Source organism: Mycteria americana, chromosome Z, assembly GCF_035582795.1.
Source record: "Mycteria americana isolate JAX WOST 10 ecotype Jacksonville Zoo and Gardens chromosome Z, USCA_MyAme_1.0, whole genome shotgun sequence".
Taxonomy (NCBI): domain Eukaryota; kingdom Metazoa; phylum Chordata; class Aves; order Ciconiiformes; family Ciconiidae; genus Mycteria; species Mycteria americana.
The window spans coordinates 21,831,885-21,859,780 of record NC_134396.1 but is presented as its reverse complement, the minus strand read 5'-3'; the positions used below and the strand labels follow the sequence as shown (position 1 = coordinate 21,859,780).

Here is a 27,896-nt window from a genome sequence, read left to right as displayed (position 1 = left end):
GTATTATTATGCCAGAGCAATGGCCACATATTTGATGCCTTTTCGAGTTTCTTGAGTCTGTTAGTTTATGTAGTTGTCATCAGTATCTACTGAGTGTCAGATGTCTTGGATCTTACTTTATGTTAATTCTTATGCGTGCTTCCTTGTGATTTTTTCGTAATCTGGGTTAGATACATATTGCCACAGAAGCTTGTTCTAAATTATCCAAAAGAAGAGGGCACTTGCCAAGATGACCAAGAACCTTCCCATGAAACAATCTTTTGTTAGAAAATACTGATTTTATTGAAACTTTTTGCTGGTCGATACATTCCAGTATTAACAAAGCTTAGCTTCATAGAAGAATTTCTGATTAAGATATGTTACACATCTATTGCAGAGCAGCTATTACTCCAAGTTGGCATTTTGGCTTTGGTCATGGGAAGTGCAAGATCAAGTCTGTGCTCTTTTGAATTCAGATAATAGACTTGAACTTGTACCTCCCACATCTGAGAGTATGTGCTAAATCCTGTGGGTTATTCCAAAATTGTTCTTAGTCTCCATTGTGGATCAATTTCTCTCTTCATGAATATAAACCTAGGAAGGGATTTAGATCTGAGCATCCAAACATCTTTACCACTGAGAAGTATGGAGAAGTATAGAAAGAGGAAGAAGTGCTATTCTCTGGTTTTGGTTTTTTTTTTTTTTTCCAGAGACATTTTTTCAGGCTCTTGTTTTTTGTCCTCATGGGAGGTCATGCACATTCTGGAAATCTTCATTTTTCATGAAATGGGAAAATTCTTTCTTTGCAGCTTGACAGATGAACATCTGCAGAGATAAGGAGATGCTGTTGAACTTGACTCACATAACTCAGAATATTGTGGTTCATGGCCAGGGGTTTGCATATCTAGCTCAGTTCTGCAAAGCAGTACCAGAGATGTGAAAACACCCTGTATGTCAGTGAGTGGGAATCATGACTAGAAATGTTTTCCTGCTGCTACCATTTCTATTCAAATACTTGTACATCTTTTTATTTAACCTTAAGAGTACGGACTTTGTCGTATATAAATAAATCACATTTTAAACATTAGTTCTGGTTGTCTGTCTGGAAGATATCAGAGTTGCTGAGGTTAGTACTGTTGATAACTGTTATGTGACATACAAGGTTAAATGAGACATTTACCCAGCCTCTTCACCTTGCTTTCTGATGTGCAGTGATACCAAATAATGTGCTTTATGTATGTCTCTTTAGGGTCTGATCACATTCGAGAGAAAGATGGACTATGGGCTGTGCTAGTTTGGCTTTCAATCCTAGCAGCTCGAAAGCAGAGCGTGGAGGAGATTGTCAGGGATCACTGGGCAAAATTTGGCCGGCACTACTACTGCAGGTGAGAAAAATGAGGAAAAGGCACAGGAAATTACACAGTTTATAGGACAATTCTGCTACAACCATGGCTTGTTTAGCTGTGCTCAGCTGCATTTAGGTGTGCATTTGCTGTGTCCACAGAATGAAAATCTGCCACAGAACTCCACTGTTCTGTAGGCAGGTTTTTTCTGATAAGTAAGTGGCAGTAGAAGTTATTTACTTACTGAAGGAGCAGCATGTGTATGTCACTTCTAGTATCTGAGTAATTGAATTTTCTGATATCGAATGGCAGACAGATTTGAATTATTTACTTGTGGAGTCTGTAGGCATAGTTCATTACATGGTGTTGAAAAAAAGTCAAAATCCCAGCAAGATTTACTCGGGCATTTGTACGTGCTTCCATGTGACAGTGTTTTAGTGAGAACTGGAGCTATGCCTACTTTTAATTCAGGACAACTCCTCCAAAGATCTGAACATGTACTCATTTTTATTAAAGACTCAAAAGGGTGAATTCTAACTGTCATTTACATCTTAGCTTCTGCCTCTCTCTTTCTCTCAGAATAGACTTAATCCAGAGGAGTTCACATATCCGTAAGGTCTTTTGCACACAGCTGTTCCTCAAAAAGTGTAGCAAAGTTTTCTCTGTTTCACTTGGCTGTTGGGCACTGCGCTGATTGTGTCCTTAATCTTGGAAAACTAGCTGTGTATCAATGACATTTTCTATGCTACTTTAGAAATGGTGCATTTTCCAAATGATTTCTGTTGACTCAGAGTCAAGTGGCCAGCGTAGAACTGTGGTGCACACACACAATGGTGCACACACAGAGGACTTGCATGCGTGAGCTGGTTTAATTTGCCATCTATACTTCAGTGGTCCACCTCTGATTTTTGAAGTAAGCAGTAAAGTGCTAATTGTGTGTATATTGAGTTTTGTGAAAGCAGAACCATTTTCTCAGCTGTAGGGGACTTACTTCTTGGTTCTATTTTTTTAATATATGTGCAAGGTTTGATTATGAAGCACTGGAACCCAGAACAGCATATTTCATAATGAGAGACCTGGAAGCTTTGATCACTGACAAATCATTCAGCCATCAGCAGTTTGCTGTGGGTAACAATATCTACGGTGTGGAAAGAACAGACAGCTTTGAGTACATAGATCCTGTGGATGGCACTGTGACCAAAAGACAGGTATGGCTGTAGTGGTGGAGTAGCAAAGTTTTGCAACTGTCATATTGTCTCTAACAGTGTTGTTTCTGATGTTCAGCTGGCAAGCCTCTCCATTTATTTATAGGATGGTGTTTTCTTTGCTCTGATAGATACTGCATTTCCTACTTCAGAGTAGCTTGGTCTGGATAAGATAATCCACCTCTGGTTTAGCTTGCATTTGCTGTGCGTAACTGGAGGTAGTAGTGTCACAGAGAATGTAGGAGAGGATGGAGTCCCTGTTGACAGCAATGCACGTATAGGGGGGGTTCCCTTTCCTGAACTATGTGAAGTGTCATTTAGAAAGACAGTCTCTCCTTTTTCTATTTTCTATCTGAAATCTCCACTTGCTATACATTACAAAAAAAGTTAAAATTTTCTTGCTCTTGGTGACCCACAGGGTTTGCATAATTAAGGCACAATATCTGTTGTAGCCAATAGCATGCAGAAGACTTTAGTGGATTGTATCATATGTGGGCACGTTTGACTTTTCTAGCCCAAATGACTGATTCTGTGTTCCTTCTGGGCTGTGTCCATAATCAGATTCCTTAGGTATCAAGAACTGCCATTCAAACTGAGCCTTCAGTGTTCTGAAATTCATGATGAGCTCAAAACTAACCATGTACTTTTGCCAGGTGTAAACGTATATTCAAACATCTTGAATATGAGCTATGACTCATATTAAAATGTGTTCTGATTTTATGCTGTTTATTTTTATTGTCCTAGTTTCTCTGGTTTGTAAATTACTTGACCTGACCAGACCCTAGCAAATGATATTACAAGCCATTAAAACTATTGTCATGCCATTCTGCTCAGAGTCTTTATAGTTTCCATTGCATCCAGAAAATATAGGCAGCCCACCTGCCACTGAGCTACCCTCTTTGTGCATATTACTGCTGAAACGAGATACGAGGATATTGTCATATCCAAGTCCACTGGAAAATTACAGGCACGGCAGGCTTGTGGCCCTTGTACTCTTAAAAAACAGCTTGTGAATTTTCAGTGCACTTTTCTTTCCCTTAATTTTCATCCAAAGACCTTGTCCTAAATTGGAATATAACTGCTAATCATATCACCATGTAACACAAACAGAGAAACATGACTTGGCCTGTTTTCAGATGGACTCTGAAAGTGAGCCCATAAAACCAGAAAGCATGTCTTTTCATAGGGAGAAGCACGTATTCATTGAGAGCAGAGTTCAACCAGTTTGTCTTTTGGCAAGGACACATTCCATGTGTCTGCAGTCTCAGTGGGATTCTCCAAGCACAATAAAATAAGAGAGGACATTGATCCATGCAAATGAAACATCAGTTCACTGCTACCATTTTCCTCAGGTAGCTTGCTCTTCATGTAAATGCAGGTGCCTGTTTCTGACTGTCATGAGCTTCATGCAGATTTTCCAGCTGTGTTTTCAGGAACTTGTTCAAAGTTTTGTTCCCCAGTAGGTAGGGGAGAGAGATTTATATTCAGTTTAACTGCACTATGTGTCATGAATGAGAAGCTGGCTAGATGATAATTAATCAATGTTAATAAACAGCAGGATCAGAAAACAAACACAGCAACAACAAAATAGGCAGCAAACAGTACACCCAGACTGTAGCTTCTAATTCATTCTTACTATTGAAACCCATGACTATTGTTTATCACAGTGCAATAATACGGCATAAAATTAAATGAAGCGTTCTGCTGTTCTTGAAGACTGTTTCCATTTTAAAAGTCATATTGTGCTAGCCTTTGTGCACATGAGCACATAATAGTGCTGCTCCTGAGGATCCTGCAAGCCAGAAATGGGACCAGTTGCATTTTCGTGTGAAATTTGCATTAGAAGGATAAGAAGTACAAGTTGCCCATTATAATGGTTCAGTTTGAGCTCTATAATGAAGCGTTCTTACATTCTGAGATTCACAGAATAAAACTCTGGAGTTTTGTTATTAAAAGTTCATTAAGGTCTTCTCGCTCCTTCATTAGATTTAGGATGCAAAGGGCTCTGCCTGTAGTCTTGGTTTTTTTGCATTTCAGTTTGAGCAAGAGTCAGGAAACAGGCATTGGAAAAGTTGGAAAAAAGTTATTTCAGATAACTCACCAGAGATAAGGCAAAAATTCTTCTCTGTTCAGAATGATATTTCAATCGTATATCAGTGATAAGGTATTTCCTGTCAGAGTAGTGAGAGTGGCCTGCTATGCCTAGGGGACACTCAAGGCTCTGTAGAGGAGCAAATAAAAATTGTGATAATCGCAGTATTTTGAAGTAAAAGGATAGCCCTTTTACATGCTCCTAATTTATGTATATGTCTCTGTGTCTAATATGTTGCTGCTAGGCTAGGTTTTCTACTGGTGTTACTCTCTGACATTATACTTCAATAATCTTTTTTGAAATCCTAAGATACTTTGCTTTAAGTTTGCTGCTTAGTCTTGTTCATGCTAACTTATTATGCTAATTTATTATTATTTATTTAATTATGAAATTGGTAACTGAAAAAAAACCCCAAACCACTGGAAACCAAACTACATAGTACAATATGTACTAGGTTTAGTTTTCTGAGTGCTTCATAGGTACTAATACATCAGTAGGCTGTTTAACTGGATTGTAATGTAAAAGAGAGAAATCCCTGGGAAGCACTAGCTCCATCACATCAGCTTCAAAGCCAGTGGGTTAACCGTGGAACATAATTTTATTTCAGAGTTTCCACACAGCTCATTAATATCCATTAGCAGGCCCAATTTGCCTAAAATAAATATCTGCAGATGTTCAGTGTGGGAGCTGTACTGAATCTTTTCATCTGCTTCCTTCCAGAAAAAAAAAAAATCTATTCCCATAAGAAAACATTATTCTTGTTAGTGACAAATAGTGTGTCCTGTTTTATGAAGACTGGAAGTATTCTGTCCTGTGGGCTTTTCAGTGTGTTACTCTTCTTTCTTTTCCTCTTGTGTTGGTTTATAAGTTCTGCATAGAAAATTTCATGTTTCATGGAGCTGACACCTTCCGTATATTAAATAGCAAATATGTGGCTTTAAATTAACGGAGCTTGTGTCAGGTGAAAAAATACCATCATGACAACAGTAAGTAGGCTGCTTGGAATTTCACCAGCTTGCTTTGACCTTGCTGACCACAAAAGCCCAAAAATGTCAAAAAGGAAAACTTTTGTATGTTAGACTGGGTATTCTGTAACAAGCCTGGAAAACCTGTTTGGTATTGTCTTTACACAAGATGCAGAGTCACAGGTTATTCTCCAGGCAATGCTTTTTCGTATTTATTTGGTAACAGTGTTTTTGTCTGGGTTTTTTGGCTTTAACAAATGTTTGTAACTCACAGCTTTTAGGTATAATTTCCAGAAAACATTGAGGAATATAAAAATTTAATAGCTCTCATTAATTTCTGTGGCCTTCCTGAGTGAAAAGCTTTGCTAGTGTTTAAATCACTGTTTCCAAGGGAGAGTCAAAAGTCAGATTTTTTGCTGCTGGGCTGTCTGAAAAATGAGTTAAACTAAACCTCCAGGTGTAAATATTGTGACTTTAAAAGTTGACTTTGACAGTCCAGCTCTGAAGGCCATTGTTTCCTTAGCATATGATTTCTCCCTGTCACTTAGGATTATTGTTTTGAAGGAGTACAGCCACTGTGTCTCTGTAATTCCCTTTTACAGAGTATTTTCAGCTCTGTGGCAGGAATCCTAATCTTACAGACTAGTATTAGCTGTCATCATGTGTGTGTGAAAATCAATACTGTCAGTCATGTGTCCCTGAGAAAGGCAAAATGAATAAAATAATAAGCTCAGAAATAGTACAGTGAACTGTCTGAATGCTGGTTGTGTGTCTATATACATTACATAAACATCCCAAGTGACGTTAACTGTAACATCAAACTGGCTACAGATGCTGTAGTTTGGTGGAGCATTTTTGCATCATAAAGTTATGGGAAGAGTTATGGGGAGTGTTTATATGCCCTTTTATTCCAAAGACCATAATTTAATGCGTGGTCAGACTTCAGATGTACTAAACCAAGATGGCTTGTTATTATTGCCAGATAAACATGGAGTATGTGGAAAAGTATTCAAGTGGTCGTGCTAGTCACGTCATTGTGGGAGTAGCTAGGCCTGGTCAGTTGATCAGCATCAACTGAACCATCTCATTACAAAGTTGACTTAATAGCAAATATTAGAAAAACAGGATCTAAAGCTCAATCTTCTGAATGTAAATTATTTCTGTTTGTCACTTATGCTGTACATATTGAGACTACTAGATACATTTATGTTGCCAATACATGTTAAAATTAATATATAATACCATACTGGCAGCTAAAAAAAGTTTCATGATATCACCAAAGTTAGAGGTGGAAACTATCTCTTAGGCCATCTAATCTAACCCTTTATCCATGTAGGGTATTTTCCTGTTGTATATTTTCTAGTGTTAATGGGCATTACACAGGAAAGACATGGACCTGTTGGAGCGGGTCCAGAGGAGGGCCACAAAAATGATCAGAGGAATGGAACACCTCTCCTGTGAGGAAAGGCTGAGAGAGTTTGGGAGGAGAGAAGGCTGTGGGGAGACCTTATTGCGGCCTTTCAGTACTTAAAGGAGGCTTGTAAGAAAGATGGGGACAGACTTTTTAGTAGGGCCTGTAGCAATAGGACAAGGGGTAATGGTTTTAAACTAAAGGAGGGTAGATTCAGACTAGATAAAATGAGGAATTTTTTTACAATGAGGGTGGTGAAACCCTGGCACAGGTTTCCCAGAGAGGTGGTAGATGCCCCATCCCTGGAAACATTCAAGGTCAGGTTGGATGGGGCTCTGAGCAACCTGATCGAGTTGAAGATGTCCCTGCTCATTGCAGGGGGGTTGGACTAGGCCTTTAAAGGTCGCTTCCAACACAAACCGTTCTATGATTCTGTGATTATCAACCAAACAATGCTTTACATGGTGCTGAAGATGTTTTGACGTATACCTGAGGAAACAAAGTTTTCTACTTACTCTGTAGAATATTGGAGCACTGTGTTGCTAACATAAGTGTCTTCTCAAGCAGTTGATAAAACTGGAAGAATAAAATGCCTCTCTCTTAATTATCTTCTCTCATTTTTTGATGGTTTACTGCCCCTTAAGCAAAAGTAGCAAGGATCTCAGTTTATGCACTAGGGAAATGCCAACAGCAGGACTAAAAGGGGAAATAAAGTTCAGTGGCATAGCAGAGGTGGCACTTAGCCTGAGGGTACCATTTACAGAAAGGGAACTAGACTGCGTGTTAGTGCAGAATTGGTAGAGTATTGAAACACTACAACTATTTAACTGTGCAATTTAGTCCTTTGGCCTTAATGGCCTTCCTGTACAGCAAGTCTAGTCGACTGTGGATCCAAGTATATGGTCTGTGGTCTGTAGAAGAATGTGTTCATATATACAGTACGAAGCGAGGAGGAGGAAAGAAAAAAAGAGGTGAAGATGGGAGCAAAGAGCAAATTCACAGTTAATTAATAATAAATCCTTTTTATTCTACGCACAGTTAATGTGCATCAATTAGTGTACTTGAAATTAATTAACACCTTAAGTTAAGTTTCCCAAGTTGTACTACAGACTTTTGTTGAAGTTCTTGTAATCAGATATTGATGCATGGTCTATGAGGGGTAGCAACTGATCCTGTCTTTTGTATTCACTACTGACAACTGGTTTTAGATCCTGGGATTCTAGCTATTTCTTAGGCCACTGATCCTTGCTGATCTTCTAACTAGTTCTCAGGCCATTGATTTTGTGCTCTGCGACACAGAACAAGAACAAATCAGCTAAAGAAAATAAAAACAGCAGTAAGAGAGTCCTTGTTATGAGTGGGAGGGAATACACAGCATCATTTGTAGTCTTTAGAGGGGGGGAAAAAGAGTAATAAATGAGTTGTCCAAAGTTACAGGGAAAGAGGAATTGCATCCAAATGACTCTTCCTTTCACTTTTTATTTTAAAGCAGTGAACTGTGATTTGTAAAGGTACTGCCACCTTACATATATGCTGCTCATTCTTCTCCTATAGGGGCTGCGGATTATTTTTTCAGATGCTTCCAGGCTCATCTTCAGAATGAGTGCTTCTAGCCATGTGAGAGCTACTCTCCGGATCTATGCAGAGAGTTATGAAAAGGATCCTAGCCAACACAATAAGGAACCACAGGTAATGCAGTAGCATTGTAGTAAGTCAATAAGTAATGTACTTCCTCTGTAACAGCAATGGCTACAGGTTTTCATCTTTAAGCAGAAGGAACACTCAGCACTTTGACCCCTGTTTACTGTGTTTATGGATGATTTTCCTAATCATGTGATGGTACACGTTTTGAGGCAGGACCAGCAGTTTTAGTATACATTTGTGTAATATCTAACACAACAGGAATGTCAAGGGCTGAGATGCCTGTTGATAAAAGCTGGGCAATGACTTTCAGTCTATTAAGAGAAGCCATTGCTACTTTTAATTTTTCACACATTTTTTTGCAAGTGTTGTAATCTGAGTTATAGAACATATTAAAAAAAGGTAATTATTTTTCAAGCAGGTTATCTGGGTATCACTGAGTTATGGCATCCCAGGGATTCCTCATGATGAGAGTACAGTTGGGAAATATGGATGCCAGAGTCTAAACAATGTAGGGATTCCTTGTAAGGGAAAGACTTGCAGCTGTCTGAGAATTATCTCATATCATAACCAGACTCTTTCCTAAGAAGAGTAAAGGTTGAGAGCAAGTTGCAGTATAGTCCAGCAGACGCCTAAAACAATTCGTAATATAAATCACATTTTGAAATCTCAGATTTTTCCCAGTAAAACACCTTCATGCTGTGATATACAACAAGAGAGGACTAAGGATGTTTCATGGAAGAGAGCATAAGCATTTGGCTTGTAGTAAATCAAAACCCTGTAGTTTGAAGTCCCATGTAGTTGTCTATTCATGACTGGAATGCAAATGCAAATTTCCAAAAACATAAAAGCTGTCAAATGCATTTGAACCCTAGGTAAATGTTTGACATTGTTTTTTCACCAGGTTCCCACCATAAATTTAGCGAGTTTCTTCTTATGCTATTGAACAATTGTCTATCAGTCATGAAAAGTGCTTCAGTTTTTCCAGAAATGCTGCAGACTCCATTCCTGCAGATGTGAGCTATTCTTTGTATTTGCTTTTTCTTAAAGAAACAGTTTGTATCCTCAGTAACTCCGTGGATAGAATACTCACAATGTTAAGCCTCCAACAGAGTACAGGACCACTTTTTAGCCATTTTATTGTTTTTCTGTGCATCCAGGTTTAGCCAGCTAGCAGGGTTATAAATATATTTTGACCAAGGAAGAACACTGCTACAACCCCATTCGGACTTGCTACCATGTTGGCTTCCCGTGGCAAGGTTTTTGTAGGGGTGGGGCTGCAGGGGTGGCTTCTGTGAGAAGGCACCAGAAGCTGCCCCCATGTTGAACAGATCCAGTTCCAGCTGGCTCCTGTATGGACCCACCACTGGCCAAAGCTGAGCCAATCAGCTATGTTGGTAGTCCCTCTGTGATAACATGTTTAAGAAGGGTAAAAAATGCTGTGCAACAGCAGCAGGGAGGGAGGAGTGATAATATGTGGGAGAAACAACTCTGCAGACACCAACGTCAGTGAAGAATGGAGGGGGAGTGATAGAGCAGCTTGGTGGGCACCTGGCAGCCAGCCAAGGTCAACGCACCACAGCTATGTCAAATTTTGTTACAGTACAAATTGTTTATCAGTTGCAATTAAGCTGACCATTTTAAATATGGTTCTTTGTGCTATGTGGGCAAGGCATAGATGAAATGAAAATAAGTCATGGTAAGAGACAGACTAAGGGTTCATTTTAGAGCTTTGCAGTGGACTTACAGTAACCTTGTGATATGTGACACAGAAAGTGTGATCTGAACATGTTTCCTGTCCAGCGAATCCTGACAAAAAATACTAGAAAACAATAGAGCATATACTTGCAGCATTCATCTAGCTAAACTTTTGACTATTTAATTACAAATGAGAACATGCCTTTTAAAATGGGGTCCTTTTTGCATAAATGGATTGTTCTACTTGTTACAAGGTATGCAATATGAGAGAAGTGACGTGCTGGCAGAGTTTAGACTTGCGTGTCTACTAAAGTAACCTACAATCAATGTCCAGTATTTAACACTTGTTTTTTTAAATGAGTGGAAAATAGCAAATGTTCTCAGTGAATTTTCCACTTGTGAAGAGACTAGATTGAGGGAACAGAGGTTATTCTCAGAAAATGAGGAATGTGCTGCCCTACCGTTACATTTCATCTCTGTTCTGCATGGATTTGCTTGAGAGAGGTGCATAAAGTCCACTGTAAGGTCTAGTGGTCTCACCAGCCGCACAGGCTGTCCAGGGAGCAGCAAAAATGGGGCTGCTGCACAAGGTGAAAGGAGCCAGGCACCCAGAGCAGCTAACAGCACAGGCAGTGCCCTCATTGTCCAGGGGACAGTCCCACAGCAGACAAGTGGAGCAGGCAGAGCAAGGCTCTGATACAAGCTCCATCTACCATCCCAGACAAGGCAAGTGATGGGTCAGGTTCAGGGTCCATCTGGAGCAGCAGGAGATGGGACCAGAGACAGGGCTGGAGACAAGGCAACAGTGCGTGTCCATCCAGGAGACAGGGTCAAAGTCAGAACTGGAGACAAGCTATAATGTACATCCAAGGGGTCCTTCAGGGAGAGAAGCTACCTATAGCACAGGTCTGAGGTCCACCCAGGCAGCAGAACTAGAGATGAGTTTGGAGACAAGCACTCCTACAGCATAGCGCAGGCAGGGAATAATACTCCTGGGGCAGGCTGAAATGGGACGTGTGAGCCCATGGGCAGGGTGCAGGGGGGAGTTCTCAGGGGAGACTGGGCAGGGCCAGGAGCGCTTATCACTGCCCTCAGGGCTTTCAGAGTCTGGTCTTTTATTCTAGACACTAAAAGGGTCCGTTATTCCTAGGGACAGAAAAAAGGCTGGAAGGTTCTTTTCTATGCACGTACCAGAACCTCTCAGCTTGTTACACTTTTGGCTGTTTATCCAGGGTATTCACTAGTGAACAGATGATCCCAGGGGTAGGAACGTCATTACCTTGAAACTTGTTGCAGGGACTTTCCTGCATTCATGCAGTGCAGACAGACATTTTAACATCCAGACTGCCTCAGGAAATGCATAGTACTGTAAACACCCTCCTCATCTCTTGCCATGAGCACAAAATCTGGGACAAATAGCAGTTTCTTCTCAATTAATGCAATAAATTCTTTCTCTGATTTCTCATTGTATAGTATTGCACAGTTCCCACTGCTCCTCTTTTGTTGCCCTGGCTGGATACATTGCCAACAGCATCAGGGCATTAGGACCTGCGAGGTCATAGATTGTATCCCACAGGCAGATGGTGGATTTCAAGGGAGTGCATAAATTTCATTTCAGAAGATCCTCATGTTAGTACAAAAATAACTAAAAATTTCTCAGGGGAACACCTGATAATCTTCAGTGGAATATGTGGAAGAGAGTGAATATCAAACTCCTTTTTCAGAAACCACCATTGCTGGGGAGGGATGGCATAGTTTTCCTGATATGTGATTCCTTTATTGTTTAGTTTGCTTTGGACACATGTACATCTAGAAGAGCTGTGACAGATTTGAAGTTTTAAGTACTTTGTTTCCTATTTACTTTCAGTAATAGGGGCATAGTCAACATATGCATGTGACCAGTTATTCAAAGAGCACTGACGTAAAGAAGTATGTCAAGTATATAGCTTATCTGTAGTATTTAAGGAAATTGTTACATGTGGGATAAATGCTTATTTTTCTTTAAGTGTAGTTGATTGTCGTGGTTTAACCCCAGCCAGCAGCTAAGCACCACGCAGCCACTCACTTGCTCCCCCCTGGTGGGATGGGAGAGAGAATCGGAAGAGCAAAAGTAAGAAAACTCGAGGGTTGAGATAAAAACAGTTTAATAGGGAAAGCAAAAGCCACGCACGCAAGCGAAGCAAAGCAAGGAATTCATTCACTACTTCCCATGGTCAGGCAGGTGTTCAGCCATCTCCAGGAAAGCAGGGCTCCATCACACGTAATGGTTACTTAGGAAGACAAACGCCATCACTCCAAATGTCCCCCCCTTCCTTCTTCTTCCCCAGCTTTATATACTGAGCATGACACCATATGGTATGGGATAGCCCTTTGGTCAGTTTGGATCAACTATCCTGGCTGTGTCCCCTCCCAGCTTCTTCTGCACCTGGCAGAGCATGGGAAGCTGAAAAGTCCTTGACTAGTGCAGCAACAACTAAAACTTCTTTGTATTATCAACACTGTTTTCAGCACAAATCTAAAACATAGCCCCATACCAGCCACTATAAAGAAAATTAACTCTATCTCAGATGAAACCAGGACATTGATATTTGTAGTTGGGTAGATGACTACATGTAGCTTCTGTATCATTGAACTCTGCCTGGAACAGCTGATCAGGAAAAAGTCTCTTCCATACTTTTTATGTCATAAACCAAGACCTAAAATTATTTGATGATTCGCTGCTTAAGTAAACACTTGGTTGCTTCTACTTATTGGACCACCTCCTTCTAGTACCTTCTTTTCGTTGTTTATATAGATAAGTAGAAGATGAATGCTTTGCATTGCTCCATGTTTTTGCCTGTTGACAATTGCAGTCAGTACCTGAAATCAAAGGCAAAAGTACCCTGAGTCATCTTTTCGGCTCTTTTTCACAAGAAATAAATCTCTTTGTCTTGATAGACAGCTCATTTATATTGGAAGTTACAGTGCCATTTTGTGGAGCCATTATGGTATCTAGCTTGCGTTTGCCTCTTATCAGTGTCCTTTTTTTCCCCTTTCCTTTCAGACAAAGCCTTTTCCAAAATTGATCAGCCAACTTTTCAGCAGTTTTCATGTTTTTCTAGTTCGCTTCTGTTCTCTTTGACAGTGTAACTGCTGATGGTAAATCTTCTACAGATAAGCAGAAATCTAAACCGCACCTTCCAGTACGCATGCTGAGACATGCATATTGTCCTGAAACACCAGTGTGACATTATGGCACTTTCTGAGTTAAGTGTTAACTGAGACATATTGTAAAGACAATATATACAAGTACATTTCGTTTAAAAACAACTGTTCACTTGAGGTGGACAGAATTAATCATTCACATTAGAGGTGCTGTATTTCTATGGATGACTGTAACTCCTTTCTCACAAAAGGCTGGACCAAATGATCTTTCGAGGTCCCTTCCAACCTGGGCTGTTCTATGATGAACCCTTGTCCAGAATAAAATTTGGACAAAGATCTGTAACAATGGTCAATATCATCCAGGTTCAACTACCATGAGAGTGCTAGCTATAGGCCCTACTTTGGTTTGATACCCATCAGAAAGCCTGATGTACTTTGAAGCACTATTGGGGCTGCTCAAAGCTGTGCCTTTTAATTTTGGCCCCAGGGAGACGTTCAAGTGAGTGGTGCTCAGGTGAAGCTCTCTTCATACTTTATTGTGCTTCAGTACTGTGTAACTCTGCACGATCTTACAGGAAGAGCTGATTTTCAGGCCTTATTGCCTTTAGGTGTCTATTTTCCTTCAGAAACATTAGAGCTTCTGTTAGAGCATTCTTGTAACCAGACAGAAGCAAGGCTCGTAAGGACCTTTTGTGCCAATTTATATGTAGGCCAAACAGTAGCTGTTAATGAATGTAAGGGTCACCCAAATCTTATTTTAGTAGTGTCTTTCATACAATTAATTGCTAATACTTTCCACCTAGAATAAATTAAGCATAGACAACTGCCTGATCAATAACATAAGAGTCGAAGGGAAAGTAGTAAAATATGCCAATAATTAGAAGTCTGAGGTCATAGATAAATGTGAATAGCAGTGGCTTCTGGCTGTTGAGCGATCCATTGAAGGAAACTGGCAGAAGCAATTTCATGGTCACCTGGGAGATAAGGAGCGGCTACTTTTTTTTCCATGAGTAGTTCAGTTCTTCCTATAAGCCAGTACCAACAGGAGTGAAAACCAGGAGCAATAAAGAAAAATGACGATCATGCTCTGTGCAAACTATATTGAAAACAATTCAGTGTAAACATTTTAAAATTACGGAATTTATAGTGATGCAATCTAGTTCTAAAACAGTCTTGAAAACAATGCCCAATGCTTTTCTAAAACTGGAATATTCCCCTTAGAATGGAAGACCACTCTGTTGATGCTCCTTGTCACTGGTGATGCCTCTCATCACTGTGCATTCCTGAGAAAATTGCTTTCCAGCTAACTTGGAAGATTTCCTTAAAAAGACTATTTTTTTGGTTTTAACTGGTCAAATAGGCATCCAACTAGCAATTTCAGAAAGTTCAGTTCATTATAACAAACGACAGACTTCTACCTGAAGTCTTGGACCTTTATGCATTGGCATGTGTCTTTTTCTGAAGTTAATAGAGTTATTGGCTGTGCTAAATTTAACACAGATGGAAAATCTAGAGATATGTTCAATGGGCATGAAGTACTAAAATAAGAGTTTATTGACCTTTAGGCTCATTTATAGCCTCATTTTATAGATCAACTCATTATTTGTTATTTGCAGATCCCGATACATGGTTAATATCTTCTTGTCCTTTGTCTAGCCACCTGGATATATTATTGAACTTGGGTAAGATTCAAACAGGAAGTTTCATATATGAAGACCAAGAAAGAAATGACTCATTATGCAGAGTTGTTTTGAATTGTTTTATTTGTAAATCCAATGTGTCCTTCAACAACATGGTTGTGCTGCTGTTGCAGGATAAGTGCCCTGGGAATAGTGTAGTGAATAATCTGGATTGTTGTGAATATGGACTAACTAGCTCTGTTTACAGTGTGTTGTTATGCATTATGTGAATTGCAACAGCAATAAATAGGTGTTGTCATAGACCTATGCAGTCTATATCAGGTATTCTTTAAATGGGATGCAGTGAGTCATTAATGCTGCAATTACTTTTGCCAAAGAATGGTGAAGTACGGTTAGTTAGCTACAGAATCATTAGATTAGCAGCTGCCAAGCAAAGATTTTGTGGCAGGAGCCGTTTCTTTGTGTTTTTATCTGAAAAGGCATGCCAATTAAAAGAAAAATCATTGGGATAAAAAGTGTCTTGATCATCAAAGACTGAATTTCTGAAACAATTTTTGAATGGCAAGTAGCAGAGTAAAAAACAAACTGATTTTCAGGTGGATTTTGGTCGGTATATGAAAGGATTATGACTATATATAATATATATTGTGATTATATAAAGCAATTGTTTATGATGTGAGTTTGTCCAAGAGCAGGGAACTGAAATCAATAACCCAGAAGTCCTTGTGTCCCATATCACTTAATGGGGATAAAATTAAAGTTTTCTATATGATTCTGTCAAGACATTCTTAACAACCCTAAGCACAAGTGAAGTTTGCTAGAGAATTATTGCCTCTTCATTTATTTTTGAAGCATTGGGTCTTTTAGCATGGCTCTGGTCGGCTATTAAAACATAGAGTACGGTCCAGAGAAATCATATAAAGTTTTGCCTTTACTATTAAAATTCATAAGATTTTCTTTGAGGGAACGTGGGATACGGAGATTTCCACCTGTTTGATCACTCTTAGGTAACACAGCATGTTTGTGCTATTCAGGTAATTTAGCTTCTGATTCTGCCCAAAGCCTTACAGTGAACAAATTTTAAATCAACTGGAACTGGAAAGGAAAGTCTGTTTTCCTATTACATAGGGAAAATACTTCATGTGACAGTAATTATAAAATATTTCATGAATCAAGGAAATGAGTTCATTAAACCTAATCTTCACTCAAAGCTCTTTGGATATACTAGGAGAGAACTAATCTGTTGCAAACGTAGATGTTTCCATGCACCACTCAGTTTACATTTTCCTTCTGTCTTTTTCACCCCTCATGTTTGCCTTCCTCTATTGCTAGGGGCAGAACAGCTGGCCTGCTGACCTTTATTGTAATTTTATTTGAGTTAGCAGGCAGACCATGCACAAGAGTAGAGAGGTCAGTTTCCTTTTCCCATGGTGAGTGTGCTGTTTCATGGTAATAAAGTGAACACCACCCGTGCTGTGTATGTTACGGAGCCAGACACCAGTTTGTTCCATGATGAACCAGGCTGTCCACATTCCTTAGATTTTCTAGGATGGGTGGCTGTAGCATAAACCTTTCCAAAGACTTCTGGTTTTTGGAATGCAAGACCCAAGCAGGCATGTTGAGCTGAGCTGTGTATTGAGCTCTTATGGCAGTCGCCCTACAGGAGGTACAGCTGTGGTGCCAGATTGTGTGATCTTAGTGCTAAGCTCACTTTGTCGTTGTTCCACTCCATTCTTTGTGTCTCTTCCATCACTTTAGTGTTGCATTCTAAGTGTATTGGTTTGAATTTAAAGTACATTACAGACAAAGGAAAAGCTCCTAAAAGGTAAGACCATCAAAACATGTTTTGGGGGATTTGCCCCTCTCTTCTGCCTTTCTTTTTCTTTCCCTTAGTTCATGTGAGAGTGATTCTGTTGCCCAGGTTACAAATGGCTAACAGCAGCTTTAAGCAGTCACATGAAGCAAGAGAAAATGACGTGGGAGCAGGAAGAAGTAAGAAAGGAAGGAGTTATTGTCCTTGTTCCAGGACTTAGAGCTCTCTCAGTTACTCTGACCTCTCTGAGCAACCTTCTGTGTAATGTTTGAATGATAGAGAAGGACTGAGAATGAATTTAAGTCTCAGGAGATAAAAGGATTTCTAGCCTATGCCTGAAACGTCAAGGCTTGTCATAATTTATACAATAATAGTAACACCACCACTTAGCAATTACAGCTTTTGGTGACTTCAAAGCATTCTGCAAGCATGTTTTTCTCAAGGCTATGTTTACAAACTGGAAAACTACTTTAATTGGTACTAAATATGATACACAAGCAGCTGAAGAGGTAGAATCTGGGGTTGACAGCAGTTTTTAGAGAGGGAAGATGCAGAGATGGAAGACACTTGGCACATCTTCTGTCTTTATAGAGCTCCAAAAGTTAAACTGTAGCCCTTCTTTGACGACTTCATGCTGTACTAAGCCACTTGTTTATCTCTCTTTAATTTTGAGGCATTAATAATTGTTCCAGGGAAGTGAATTCTTCTGGAACATGTGGTACTATGCCAGGTCTGCTTAGAAATCTGTCGCAGGGTATGAACATTTATTCTGAAATAATTACTGTCCGAAGTGTCGTTTTGATTATTAGTAATTCATGTGCCTAAATACCTATGTAACAGTCACACAAGGTTTAGCTGATTGATGCTGGATCTTTGTCCCCAAATAGGACATTATTTTAAGACTGGCTAATTTGAATGGCCTTCCGTTACCTCGCCCTGTGATCCCAGAATACAGGGAGCAAACGGTTTAGTGTTTAATGTTTTACAAATACTGACGTATATACAAATAATTGACCTGTGTTCCTAGTGTTCCACCCTGTACATTCACTTGGGTATATGTAAAGCTGAGAGAGCCCAAAATAACACTGGTAGACATTATGCTGAATGCAAAACGCAGATCTGTACAGGAAGAGAAGACAGAGCAAACGTTTGAGAACTGTATAAGAGAGTTGTAGTTACCTGGTGTTCACTAAAATGTTTGGATCCTATTTGAGGGTATTACCATTCTCTGAGCTTTTTTTTGTTTTATTTTTCCCAGATAAATTATGCAGAATTCTTTTCACTGATGTGACTGATGGGGCAACTTGTTTTTGAGACTTACATTGGACTGGGAAAAGTGAATTTGAGACCTATGGAAAATGTCCATGCCTAGACTGTGTAAAACTCACCTACGTTTGGTTTTCCTAACAAGATTGAAATTCAGTGCAGACTGGGGGAGAGGCTGAAAAGAAAAGATTCATGAGCTTTCCAGGCAAAGTCTGGACAGATGATTTTGCATCAGAACTGCATGAATTTTTGATGAAAGTTGGCAAGTTTTAGCATAAGTGCTACACATAGTAGGTTTTCACAAGCTGTTTCTTGACATGTAGATGGCATTTGTCCACCTATTCTAAGAAAAACACTTTCTAAACCCAGACCCCAGACACATGCTGAGCTTTTAACCTGCAAGCAGGTACATTTCAGCCCTGCCTGAGCCTTTGATAAACTGGGTGCATCATGGGGCAAATCTTATCTGAGAACTTGACTAGAAGAAAGGGAGTTGTACAGAATTTTCTTGCAAGATCACAGAGAAAAAATGCTACATGAGCCAAGCAGGAATGATACACCTCTGACAGCTCTGGTACAGATTATTCCCAAGCAAAAGGCTTTTGATCGTTATTTGCCTTATTTTAGATATCTGCTTGTTTGATGTGTTTCCTGGTATGAATAATCATTCCTACTAGTTATTTTTTTAGATGTGTAACTTCTATCTGTTATTACTAAAGCAAAATTCTGATTTAAGTAAGTTCTGTTAATATTAAGTTCTTAAATTTTATCTAAAGGATAACATGCCATATCTCCCAAACAGTTTCCAAGAGATAAATACGTTATTAACGTACCGGGTGATTGCAATTGCCATGTTGACATGTTAATGACATGTTGACATGTCAAGTTGACACGTCAATAGTAAAGTTTTACAATTTCTTATGTAGAAAGAACTATTTGAAAAATATTTTAAAATCAAAATCTCTTTAAGATATAGAAGTCTTTCTAGAGTAATATTAACTATAAATGATTGCTGGCTGGGATTTGTCTTTTGCAACTGTAATGTAAACTATTCATTGCAGAGATAAAGGAGTTTTTAAAAGGCATATATAGCTCTAGTTCCTTGTTATTCTGCCCTGCTCTTGCCATTCCGAAGAGAATGCACTTTTGTTTTTTTTACATGTGCAGGATGAAGAAAATGTAGTTAAATTGAAGTGTGAGAGGACAGAACTAAAATAGAACTTTCTCTGTTGAGAAGCATGATTGTAACAAGCAGAATATTTAGTAGTAATTGGAACAACTTGGCAAAAGAGCAACAGCTAAATTGTTTATGTAAATGGGTGTCACATAAACTCATTTGATTTTGTGTTCTGTTCAAAGCATTGTGTAGAGTTTTGTTTGGTTTTGTTTTTTTCTTCAGAGTGCATTCGTTGCTTAAGAAAGCAGGGTCAAGTAAAGCTGGTCATTGGGTTGCTTTTTAAATTTTCCTGTGCTTTTTAGATTAAATAAGGAAGAGGTTTCTTAGGGGAGTGCCAGAGGGACTTCAGATGCTTTGGTCTTCTTTCAGTTCTCCTTAATCCATGTTGCTGGAGGGAAGAAATGATATGGTCCAGACCTTATAAATTGGCACATTTAATATTTACTTCTGCAGCATTTGCCCACAGATGCAAATTTGTGCTCTGCATATTAATCTTCTCTAAGCATGTTTGACTTTAATGGACTTGTATTCTGCTTCAACGATTATTCAGTAGATAGATATCTACAAATATGGAGCTTTTTGAACAATAACATGTCAGACTGCTCACACTTGTGCATAACTAAGTTTGATCATAAACTCACTTGACACCAATGGCATTCATGGGGTTATTCCATGACTCTGCTTGCACAGTTAGTTTGTCTCCTCACTCTTTTGATTTAACCATCTGACTATTTGTATACATAAAGCAAACACCTCATACTGTCAGAAACTGTTAGGTGACTGAAACAGATTCAAAGCATTGGTTATATTACGCTTATAAAACCAATATCTGTAAATTTAAGCTCTCCAGAATTACTGTTTTGTTTCATTTGATTTTTAAACCTGACAGGTTAAAGTCAGAATGTGGTTTATTTGAAAGAGGCAGCAGGGGGAAATCTTTGAGGGTCAGAAAATTACCTTACTAGTTTGGTAATCAAATGTATGATCTTTGTATATCATTTAATTAAGTGAGAAAAGATTCAGTTGCCATTTGAAAAACTATATTTTACTTGGTTTTTGTATGGTACTATCATAGTTGTTATCTGCACTCACCCATCTGGGCAGTTTCATACACATGGCCGTTCAATAAGGTCTGTAGCCTGAAACTTGAGAGTTCATGCTGCTTCTGTTGAAATTTATCCTATTTAATACAACTACAGGTGGTATTACTCAAAACACACTTTTGTGATATCTGTTAACGTAATTGTTACAGTACCTTCTGACCCTAAGCTTCACAGATTAAGTGTGTATAGGAAGAAAATCTTACATACATGGCTTCCACTCATCAGAATAGAAATAATTCTACTTTTGTGATTTCTAGGTTGTTTTGTACAGCAGATTTCACAAGAGCTCCACAATTGCTGTTACATAGAGACATTATCAGTATAGCGTGTTTACTGGTTTCTCTTTTCTGCATAGCTTAGGTATACTCAGTGTAACACTTCACAAAACATATGCTCAGCATGATACTTCATTATATCAAGTATGGCAATATAGACACTGTAACTGTGTCAGTGTTTATTATTATTCTATGATTTACTATTATTATATAATACTACCGTTAAAAGGGGAATTTATAAATATAAGATGTCTGTTGATATTTCTGCTTTATGTAATTCAATGTATTTCTTCCTCTTTAGGCTGTGCTGAGTCCTCTTATAGCAATCGCACTGAAAATATCTCAGATTCATGAGAGGACAGGGCGAAAGGGACCCACTGTCATCACCTGAAGCCATGGAAGATTGTTAAACCAGGGCCAAAAGAGGAACAGCAAGGAAGAGACAGGACCTTGCTGAAATGTGTTAGCCATTTGTGCCTTGTATGATTTTAAAAGTTTTCTTGGGGGTAGAGGTAGGGTGGGAAGAAAAATTCAATATAATATTAAGCATATTCATTTGCATTGATCTCCAAATACAATAGTGTATTGACTTCTTTGTTTTACCTGCAATACCTTAATTTCAGATAACAGTATAGCCAAAGAAAGAGGCCTTAACCTTCAAATGTTGTCAGCAATGTGACAGAAAAGGAAAACTGCTTGGTTTTGAATGCTGTGATAAAGGTTGGGGAAATTTCAGTTAGGGAGAGAGGGGGAGGAGTTGCAAAGCAAAGACATGCTTGGTGAATATTGTTTGGGATCCTTGTCACCTTCTTGTTAGTTTACAAAGAGGTATACAGAGCGTGTCTGAGGCATAAGGGCTGTATACTAAGCTTTGCAAAGGGTGTATTTCCTCACCTGACACCACTCCTCCTCTCCTGGCTCTCCCATTGCTCACAGATGCTTGCTGGCAGCAGTGTTGTATCCACACTTGCACGTGCTCCCAAAGAAGGGGTTATCCCATATATTTTTTTTACCCCTGCTTTCAAAGCATATCAATGTGACTTGTGCCTTTTAGATTTTCCTGATTTTTTGACTCTGGTTTTTTTCCTCCAAAGGGAGGCATTTGTGCTATAGAAGCTGATTGTGTCCTTCCAGCAATATGTCGGGTGTGGAATCTGGCTGTCTTTTGCAATATTCCTCATGTCAGCAGATGATATTGGTGCTTACTGTGTTTGAAAGGTAATCACTGCAAGTTCAGCAATTTTTCATGAAGGAGTTATGGAAGTTTTTGAAGTCTTTGGAATACTCACGCTACACTTACCATGAAGTGGTGAGTGAAGTGTGTAGTGAAGAGGAAATGAAAACAAACGCTAATGGATTAAGTAGAAATACTTGTCTGATTCACCAGCTGGACACAGTTTCTGTTAGATTCTTTGTAACAGTGGATCACGGAATAAAAACTTGGGGAGTGCAAAGGCAGAAGAGATGTCCCGGCATAGATCTGAGAAGGATATTGGGGATATGGACATCAGCATTTTTCTGCTTGTGAAATGATACTGCAGTTCTAGCTACAATACTATGCTCTGAAGAAGAACAGAAACACTTTATGCATGTGACTTGTTTGAAAGCTTTGCTCCTTGGGAACAGTGTGGTCACTTGTATCATTTGTCAAGGTGGCTTTGTGCAACTTGCCTCTTTGCAGTGTGTTTCAATTCATTGTGGTTGTCAAATTTTAGTGCAATTTATATAATATTGCAGCAAAGGAAATTGTTTTGATTTCTTTCAACACTTCTGTCAAAAAATTGCTATGGCACTTAGTACACAATAAAGAGTAATGCTGTATTTCTGTCTTAATACGTAATTGTGGACAAGACACTGCACTTTCAAGCACCCTAATAAAACTGCTTTTAATACAATTATATTATCTACTTAATTGACTCTAAACAAATGAGGTACTAATGTTCTCACATAGTATTCTACCTTACCATTAAGTATTCCCATAAACCAAAGAGATTTTAAGGCTTTAGTTCTTTTTAAAAAGATTTTTTTTGGAGACAGTCATGGCATTCTCACACAGTTTGGACATCTACTTTTGAATGTAAGAATATTCATCTTTACAGAAACCTTGTTTATCTGATCTTCATTTTTCTTATAGATTAAACTCCTCTAGGTGCAGGATAGTAAGCTCCTAACTAGTGGATCACACATGTTCAAGTGTAGACATACTCTGGATTATGACACTTAGTTCAAATTACTGGGCTGCATGGAAGAACGTTCTGAAAGGCAGTCCAAGAACTTCTAAAATCTCTTACACACTCTCTGACAATGAAATAATTTTTGATCACATGGTGAACTAGCTAGTTATAGTACCAAGTATCCCATTTGCCAAGCTTCTGGGACTGGGACTTGCACTTTGAAAAATAAGATGCACTGAAGCCAGGTGTCTTTCAAGATGCGGTGGGAAGACTCATGAGGAACAAATCAGGACTGTGAAGAAGCATACTTGTGCTTTGATCAGAAAGTCACTAGAGCACTAGCTGCAGTAGATGGCAGTCTGCTTTCATGAAGGCAGTCTTCATGAACAAAGGATATATTTTAAAATCTCAGTACTAACTTTGTCCTGGGCTTCAGAAACAATAGTTGTGCCTCTATACTGAAATGGAGAAAAGGGCTGTTTGTGTGTGGTTTTGAATAGCTGTCAAACAGCAGGCTTCCAGAACTAGTCTAACCCTAAATCCACTCACCATCCCCTTTTTATGATGACTGGTGATGCTGATAAAATGTAACAACTGGTATTTTCCACCAGTTAATTGCTTTTCTCTGCAAGAAGGTGAATAAAACTTTGTAAGGCTGAAGTACAGTGTATATCTTTGTATCTGATGTCTTTGGGGAAGGACTGTAGCCATAATCTCTTAAAGTGTGCTGCATTTCCTGAGGTGTTTTACTTATTAACATGAGGGATGAATGCGTGGAAAAGAGCAACATACATGAACTTATACAAAGGTGCAAGGGTTCTAAAAACAGACCATACATCTGGCAGCAGGAAAACTATTACTAATACTGGTTGTCTTATCACAGTGTCTAGGGCACCATGACAGAGGCCCAGAGCCTTCTGTGGCTGTTCTTGGATTAACATTTTTATCAAGTCTGAAAATGCAAGATTCCTGTGTTGTTCAGCTGTGATTGCTCTAACGCTTACTTGGACAGTAATTCTGTTTCCCAAAACCTCAGATTTTTCTGTACCCAGCAATACGAAGATATAGTCCCAGCTTGCTGGAGGAAAAGAAGAAAGAGGAATTCAGAGAGACCAGAGTGAGAGAGAACAATTTCAAGGTACATTAGCAGAGGGCTGACCAAGACAGGGCTTGGGCGGGTACCAGGAACAGAGAAAGAGGCAGCAGGTGGCAGAGAGGATTAGGAGAGGACAAATTGCTGGATTCAGCTGGAAAGAGATAGATGTGATAAAATAATACTATTAGCACAACAACGGATTTGAGAGAGGGAGAGAGAGAAAAAGGAAGTAAAGGTGGGAAGAGAGCATAGTCTAAGAAAGATTTAATAATATTTGGTATTAAGGAAAACTGTCTATAATCTCATCTGTTTAATGACAGTGTATTGTAGTAACTGCTGTCATGATCTAAGATAAATAATAGTCTACACTAGCGGGAAATAAGGGTAAATTGGGAGCAGTATGAATTGGTGACTGACATAACTTACTTTAACAGTTTACAAAAAAACAATAGCTGAGACTGAATTACTGAAAACGGTAGAAGAGTGTAGTGCCAATGTGACTAGAAGCAACAAATTGTTTGGCGTAGTCTCATTGGGGAGCATGGTTGTGGCTTTTTACCACACAGGCTTCTAGCATCTGCTCTGCAGCATCATGTGGTTTGAACTAAGTCATAAAATACCAGCCAATTCAGCTGCCAGCACAGCTAAATGGCTATTACATTTTACCTTGGGAGAAGTGCCCTTCTGTAAGAGAGTTAGTGGCAGGATGAGAAGCACTTTGTGTTCAGAGACAATTTGAAAGGCAGCAGTACTCACCTGAACTGTGGGATCACAGAATCCTTGAGGTTGGAGTGGACTATCTAGTGCATCAGGACTAGAATCACCTAGTCCATCCTCCAGCTCAGAGCAGGGTCAGGTAGAGGAGGTTGCCCAGGACCATGTCCAGTCGGGTTTTTTATTATCTCCAAGGGTGGAGACTCCACAACCTCTCTGGGCAAACTGTTCAAGTGTTTGACCACTCCTATAGTAAAAAAAACCCCAACTTTCTTGAGTGTTCAGATGCAATGTCATGTGTTTGTTTGTGCCCATTGGCTCTTGTCCTGTAACTGGGCACCAGTGCAAAGAGCCTGGCTCCATTCTCTCCCATCAGGTATTTACAGAAATCAGTAAGATCCCTCCCAAGCCTTCTCATCTCCAGACCAAACACTCCCAGCTCTCTCAGCCTCTTGTCATGACAAATGCTCCAGTCCCCTGATCTTCGTGGCCCTTTGCTGGAGGTACTCCAGTATGTCCATGTCTCTTTTGTACTGGGGAGCCTAGACCTGGACCCAGCACTCCAGATGCATCTTAGCAGTGCTGAGCAGAGGGGAGGATCACCTCCCTCCACCTGCTGGTGATGCTTGTCCTAATGCAGCCCAGGATGCCTTTGGCTGTCTTTGCTGTGAAGGTGAGTTCCTGGCGAGTGGTCAACTTGTTGTCCAGCATGTGACCCTCAGGTCTTTCTCTGTGGAGCTGCTTTCCAGCCCACTGGTCCCAGCATGTATTGGTGCCTGGGTTTATTCCTTCCCCAGGGCAGAACTTTGCATTTCCCTTTGCTGAACTTCATGAGGTTCCTGTTTGCCCCTTTCTCCAGCCCATCCAGGTCCCTCTGAATGGCAGAAAAACCCTCTGGTGTGTCAGCTGCTCCTTCTAATGTTTTATTATCCGCAAAACTGCTGATGGTGCACCCATCACCCAGATCGTTAAAGAAGTTGTTAACAGTATTGGCTCCAATATTGACCCCTGGAGCACACTGATGGTGAATGGCCTCCAGCTGGACTTTGTAGCAGCGATCATAACCCTCTGGGCCTGGCTGTTCAGCCACTTTCCAATCCACCTCACTGTCCACTTACCTAAACCATATTTTGTCAGCTTGTCTATGAAGATGTTATGGGAGATGGTGTCAAAAGCCTTACTAAAGTTGAGGCAACCAACATCCACTGCTCTCCCCTCATCCTCTAAGCCAGTCATCTCATTGCAGAATATCATCAAGTTGGTTAAGCATCATTTGCCCTTCATAAATCCATGCTGACTAATCCCAGTCACCTTCTTGTCCTTCCTGGGTTTGGTAAGGGTTTCCAGGATTAGTTGCTCCGTCACCTCCCCAGGGACTGAGGTGAGGCTGACCAGCCTGTAACTCCCCAGATTCTCCTTCTTCTCTTAAAGACAGGAATGACATTTGCTCTCTTCCAGTCCTCAGAACCTCTCCCAGTCACCATAATCTTTCAAAGATAACGGAGTGTGGCCTTGCAATGGCATGGCCCGGCTTCTTCAGTACCATGCATGCATCCCAAGTCATCCCATGGACTTGTGTATGTCCAGCTTGTTTAAGTGCTCCCTAATCTGATCCTGCTCTACCCAGGGTAAGTCTTCCTTGCTCCAGACTTTTCCACTGGTCTCAAGGGCCTGGGATTCCTGAAGGCTGGTTTTACCAGTAAAGATGGAGACAAAGAAAGCATTGAGCACCTCGGGCTTTTCTATGTCCTCTTTCACCTAATGTACTGTAGAAACTTTTCTTGTTGCCCTTCACATTCCTCACCAGATTCAGCTCCAGGTGGGCTTTGGCTTTCATAATCTCATCCCTGCATGATTGGACAGTGTCTCTATATTCCTCCTGGGTCACCTGTCCCTGCTTCCACTTGTCATACACTTCCTGTTCATATCTGAGTTTAGTCAGGAGCTCCCTGGTCATCCATGCAGGCCTCCTGCTGCCTTTGTTTGATTTCTGCATCTCAGGATGAACCATTCCTGAGCCTGAAGGAGGTGATCCTTGAAAATCAAACAGCTGTCCTGGACTCATCTTTTCTCCAGGGCCATAACCCATGGGGTTCTTCCAAGCAGATCTCTGAAGAGGTTAAAGCCTGCTCTGCTAACTTTGGTCCCACTTTTTGCCCTTCTCCCTCCTCTCAAGATCCTGAACTCCACCATCTCCTGATCACTGCAGTGAAGACCTTCACATGCCCACCCATTTCTTCTGCTATTGTATCAGGACAGCCACACACCTTCTTGTTGGCTGTCCTGATACAATCACCTGTGTCAGGAAGTTGTTGTCAATGCACTGAAAGAACTGTTCTGTTCTGAAGCCTTAGTTTGACCAGTTCATATCCTTCAGTCCAAAAAAAATTCCTTTTAATCTAAAACTTCTAGCTGCTATTCTTGGCAAAGATGACTTCATGCTAGTAAGGTTGATCAAAAGCAAACCATTCAAAAACTTTTGCTGCTTTAAGATTGTTGACATTTTTGAGCTAATTGCCCCCACCATTTTCCATTAAGGTCATAGCCAGACAGTTCATTAGCTGAAAAGACAAACTGAAAAATAGATTGTATCGAACAAATATTAGGTATTAACCTTTATTTTCTCCTTATCCCAATAACATTCATGTCTCAAATACTTTCTTCCATATTGCAGGTTGAAGATGCAGTTACCTTCAGTTTCACATTTCTGGATCCATTGAGACCTCAGAATATCTGCAGAGGGCTGGAGCTAAAAAGTGACACTGCAGGACTGCCCTGGGATTGGGGGAAAGGAAGAGAGGTTTAGCTCTACCTGATTGTCCATAAACTATGTGGAAAGAATCTGAATCTCATTTGTTATAGCACACTGGTCTGAGATCAACCTTCTATTCACCTTAAGTAAATGCGAGAAAGCACATAAGAAACGGCTACCCTCCCTGTACTAAAGGGACTAGAGAAGGAGGCCTTATTTATGCAAAGGGTTTATATGACTTAGGTGCTTTTACATGAAAGAAATCATGCCATACCTTGCACCCTATACCTCTGAAATTAGATCTATGCAGTGGGGTACATTAGAGCAGAAAGTGTCTTTCAACTTCCTAATGAGACATATGATCCAGCAGGAAAAAAACAATTTCCATAGATGCAAAATGCTTCTTCC

General features: G+C 39.8%; 1 protein-coding gene across 2 annotated transcripts in view; it reads left to right on the top strand.

The window, feature by feature from the left end:
- Nucleotides 1–22,650, top strand: part of PGM5 (phosphoglucomutase 5) — a 79,655-nt gene extending 57,005 nt beyond the window's left edge. For both annotated transcript variants that reach the window (XM_075526993.1, XM_075526994.1), the window contains 4 exons: nt 1,229–1,364; nt 2,347–2,530; nt 8,550–8,684; nt 21,054–22,650. In XM_075526993.1, the coding sequence (XP_075383108.1) occupies nt 1,229–1,364; nt 2,347–2,530; nt 8,550–8,684; nt 21,054–21,143 (545 nt within the window). In that variant the 3' untranslated portion in view covers nt 21,144–22,650. The remainder of the gene's footprint in view (nt 1–1,228; nt 1,365–2,346; nt 2,531–8,549; nt 8,685–21,053) is intronic.
- The last annotated feature ends 5,246 nt before the right edge of the window (nt 22,651–27,896 follow it).